The 5,000-nt window shown below is 44.9% G+C and overlaps 1 protein-coding gene across 1 annotated transcript in view; it reads right to left on the bottom strand.

Moving 5' to 3' along the window:
* dnah9 (dynein, axonemal, heavy chain 9) overlaps positions 1-5,000 on the bottom strand; it is a gene marked incomplete at its 5' end in the record, with an annotated part of 104,897 nt that overhangs the window by 65,185 nt on the left and 34,712 nt on the right. The window contains 3 exons of the mRNA XM_080541681.1: positions 968-1,255; positions 2,526-2,664; positions 4,073-4,230. Of these exons, the coding sequence (XP_080397807.1) occupies positions 968-1,255; positions 2,526-2,664; positions 4,073-4,230 (585 nt within the window). The remainder of the gene's footprint in view (positions 1-967; positions 1,256-2,525; positions 2,665-4,072; positions 4,231-5,000) is intronic.

The raw sequence follows: 5,000 nt of genomic DNA, 5'->3' as shown, positions 1-5,000 counted from the left end.
ATGTGTGTGTGTGTGTGTGTGTGTGTGTGTATGTGTGTGTGTGTTCATGTGTATGTGCGTGTGTATGTGTGTGTGTGTGGTGTGTGTATGTGTGTGTGTGTGTGTCTGTGTGTCTGTGTGTGTGGTGTGTGTGTGTGTGTGTGTGTTCATGTGTGTGTGTCTGTGTGTCTGTGTGTGTAAGTGGGTGTGCTTATCTGCCGATATGAGCGGAACATACAGTAATGACTGGAATGAGGACAGCTAACCCGACACCTGAGGTACCATCAAGGCGTAGCCGCTGGGCTTCGCTAGATTTGCCCAATTCATCCACAACCCAGACACGCCTGACACTAATGTCAATTTTCCACTGATAACAGTGCAATAAGAGGGACTCTAAGTCTTCCAGACCATACAAGAAAAACACTACGACCGACATGAAGGGCAAGGGCTATATTGTTTACTACTATCTAACTCTAAAAGGCTCATTTTGGACACTCATTTTGGACAGTATTGTGTTCCTGGCCATGTTATGTTGTGGAGCCTGAAGGACATTACAGTTTGATGAGCTGTGTCAACAGGCCTCCGACTGACAGTTGGCACTGACAACTCAATTGCCTTGGACTGCTCTGTGAGGGTCCATGCCAGCAAAGGTGCCACTTTGTGACAGCTGTGTTTGTAAAAAAAAAGATGTGCCATGTCATTAAAATGCAAATGACTGATTGATAGTGGGGGGTGGTGGTGGCTTAGTGGATAGTGAGTTGGATTGGTGATCAGAAAGTCATTCAAATCCCAGTTCAAATCCCACCTGAGTAAGGCACTTAGCCCTAAATTACTGTCCCTGTAATCTCTAATTGTAAGTTGCTTCCGATAAAAGCATCTGCTAAATGGTTAAAATGTAAAAAAAAATATATTGATTGATTGATTTGTTGTCTGATTGATCAGGTGGCGACACCAACCCAGCCCGGGCAGTAATGACATGAATACTCACCTTCAGCACAAAGTTGTCCTCTGCCTGTAGTTTGAGGTCCAGCACCGACTGCTTGACGTACGTCTCAAAGTCCAGGTCTCTCTTCCTGGGGACGTCCAGGGCAGGGAACAGGTCCCCGATCAGCCCCAGGAACACTGGCATGTCGTCCGTCACGATCTTGGGGATGTTGAAGTCTCTCAGAGCTCTCATCAGAACCTGGTCCTCCGGCCGAGCCGGGTCACCCCGTTTCAAAGAGCCTGCCACCACCAGCACGGACTTGATGGCCCGCAGCCCCCAGTCATAGTGGTCCTATAAGGAAGGGAGAGAATTAGGGAAAAGGGAAAGATTGGATTGGATTACATAAGATTAGATTTGACACAACTTTATTGACCCTCCAGAGATGGGCATTTGTCTTCGCCATAAAACAGTTCCATAAAAACATCATTATTAGTCAATAATCACCATTTCCCATACACAATACATTGTTCTGTATTAAAATGTTTGTGATGCGTTGTTTGTTTGTACACACGTGCAGGTATAAAGTTATTTCCTGATGACAGGACGCAAAATAGAAAGTATGTCTGTTCAGGACCAGGAGCAGGAGAGGCTGGTGGAGGTAGAAATGAGGAATGGCATCAATGGTATGAAACATGCATGCTTGATACCATTCCACATTCCATTCCATGCATTACAATGACCGCGTCCTCCGATTTCTCCCTCCACAGTCTTCAGTCTCCCATGCAATGGAGTTAATGTACTATTACTAGTGAATCCACCATACAATTATCAACTACTTGTTCAATAATTAAAAGTAGGTTCTTTTTTTCATTTTCTTTCTCTCTTTCATCGATGTGCAGATTCAGCCATTAAGCACATTGCTTACAGTTGCAGTCTGTTCATTATCCTTTAAGTTCACAGCCACTAAATTGCTAATGCTAGCAAACCTACACAGAATGAAACAACACTTTGAGAAGTAAAAAAGAAAAAAACACAGAAGCACATTTAATAAGATTTATTCCAAATGTCCTTTTCATTAGAGAAAGAACACGAGATTCATAAACCTGCTATAAAAGGCAAGACAGTGGTATGACGGTTAAATGGCTCTACAATTGCAGGATATTCATCCATAATTAAAAGGCCTTACAAACTCTAACCTGAGACTCAGGCGCTATCTCAGCTGTGAGGATGACTTTATGACTTTATGCATAATTAAAACAGTTCTACAATATCCAGGAGAGGATTGGAAAAAGATTAAAAGTTTAGTTTGAATATGTATAATTGTCATTTATATACTATAAGTCTCAAACTTGCAAAACGTGCAAAACAACATTCATTGTTATTCACTTGCATTGGAGAAGTCATGATGAACTTTCCCTGACCAATCATTGGGAGACAATACACACACACGCACACACACACACACGTACACACGTACACACGTACACACATACATACGCACACACGTACATACGCACACACATACACACACACACATACACATGTACACACATACACACACACACACACACACACACACACACACACACACACACACAGTGAATGTCCAGTAAAGTGGTACCTGTTTGGAGAGCAGCTCTTTGCACAGTGTGTAGAGGGTGATGAACTTCCTGGCCAGGACTCTGGCGTCCAGGAAGCCCTCAGCCACCAACATGATCTCACAGATCAGCTCAAAGTCAGGAACCACCATGGCACACGGCCTACGGGACAAACACACACAGTCCTTCAGAGAGAGAGAGAGAGAGAGGGAGCTGACAATCATGATGACAACAACGAGAAGGAGGATGAGATCAAGAGATCTGTGTAGAGTCCTCTCTTTGTTTGATTTGATTGGTTTGACAGTACCAGTTCAGGGGTGAGTTTCACCACAGCTTCCGCGTAGCACTTGAACATGACAGACTAAAGACGATCCTACTGTTAACAACGCCTTCGGCAAACACAGAAGTTCATTTTAAGTGCACGGTCTCATGATGGAATACTTTCATTGTCTTTCATAGTTTCGTGTCTCGCTACGCGTTCCTCCACCTCCCAAAGTGGCTGCTCTGAAGAGGCCAAATGAGATGTGTTGATGAGCTGTTTCCATCAATCACATCACATCACTGTTAAACACAAGATACATACTGACAGTGGCAGCCGGTCCTACTGTACATAATTTAAATAGAGATGTTGGCTGACTGCAGAGCATCATATTGCTACCACTGAACACAATTGCAGTATTACAATATGATGATCTCCCTCTACATCAGGGCTCATTGTAATGCATGGAACAGATTAAGGAACTGTATCAAACATGTGTGTTGTGTTCCATGCATTCAAATGAGCCCGTCCTCTGATTTCTACCTCCACCAGCCTCCCCTGCTCTACACGGTACCTTCAATGGTCTTAGGAGCTCGACCAGCGGCCCCTGATGTAGAGGGTGATCATCAGGTTCTTCAATGACCGCGGACTACATCATGTATCCATAGTCCATCCATAGTCCGCTAACTATGACGATTATGACGATAATGATTGTATTGGTTGTATTGTTGTGTTAACGAAGATAATCATGTCTTTGAATGTTGGGAGTATGGAATGTTTTTTGTAGTTTGATGTCCTGTTATGTTTACAGTTTTTATGCGTAGGGGGTGTGTGCAGGGGGGGGTGCTATGTGCGGGGAGGGGGGGGACCTCAGTTACCCCCTTGAGGGATGAATAAAGTCTATCTAATCTAATTCATTACACATCTATTGTAGAAGGTTCTGGTAACAGCTGTCACTTACAATATAATTTACAATATTTATATTATAGCGAGCCACGGGGGAGAGAAGCTTGCCTGACGCTCAACCTTCCGCTTGCCAAGCGGCCGTGCTAGCTACTCCCCCAAGCGACTTAACTCCCTTGGGGGAAAATGAGGGGCTTATACAGGTTCTTTACCATATCATTTGCATGTGAAAAAAAATATATTTAAAAGATAATTTCCATCCTGTAAAGTATGCGTGTCTGTGTAGAGCAGGGGAGGGTTGGCGGAGATAGAAATCGTCTCATTGTAATGCAGGGAACGGAATAATGGAATGGAAATGGTATCAAATGTTCACCAGACTCCCGTGGTGTAGAGTTATGTGTTGTTTACCTGAAGAGGGCCTTGAGGTTCTCAGGTAGCTCTGTCCTCCCAGCGTAGCCCGGGTTCATGGTGATGAAGATGCCTACTGAGGGGGACAGGTTCACCTCCTCTCCCATGAAGTCGAACCTCTGCTTCTTGTCCCTGATGGCGTCCTGGATGCTCTTCACCTGGAGCCCAGACACAGTGAGGAACAGGTGCTTTGTATGACATTTTTTTTATGACAGTCTGAGCGGATTGTATGTGGATTGATTATCTTTATTTGAATGTAATCTAGGATCTCAGACAGTTTCTCTTAACCACTACGGACGATCTCACCAAGAGCTTTCAATCAATATAAACAACTCAGCCTTCGTACCTCAAACCCTCTGACACATGGTTTATGATACTGCCAACCGTGCTCCGTTCCATGTTCCTGCGCTGTATATCTGGGTTGTTAATGCACTGGAATAAGATATCAAGCTGAACTTTCCTGTGCCCTCGGCTGAACCCCAAATCCCTCACTGTAAATAAACTAGCTTTATGAATTCAACATTTCTTTGTAAAGATAGCGTAGCTACGGCGTGGAGGCAGCAGCAGCAGTAGTAGCAGCAAAACACTCCTTCACGGCCGAGTACACAGGCGGGCACAGACCATCCGCCGATCAGTCCGTCAGACCAAGGAAGGGGACAGCTGCCTGCAGCCCCAAACCAAACACTTCCAAACTACTGACAACTAATGGATTCCTTTTGAAAATGCTATGTTGACTCTTTCGGGTGGGGGGAGGGGGGGGGGGGGGGGGGGGGGGGTTGCAGATGTGAACAAACACAAACAAATACAAAGCCCAGGCACGCACGCACACACACACGCACGCACGCACGCGCACGCAGGTCTGCTACTGGGTAGAAACAGAGAGTTGTGTTACAGAGAGGCCGGGCTGAAGCAATTTGTCTCAATACAG

The sequence above is a fragment of the Nansenia antarctica genome (genome assembly GCF_963989245.1).
Source record: "Nansenia antarctica genome assembly, chromosome: 11".
Lineage (NCBI taxonomy): Eukaryota > Metazoa > Chordata > Actinopteri > Argentiniformes > Microstomatidae > Nansenia > Nansenia antarctica.
Note: the sequence above shows the minus strand (reverse complement) of the source record. Positions and strands in the feature narration are given on the sequence as shown.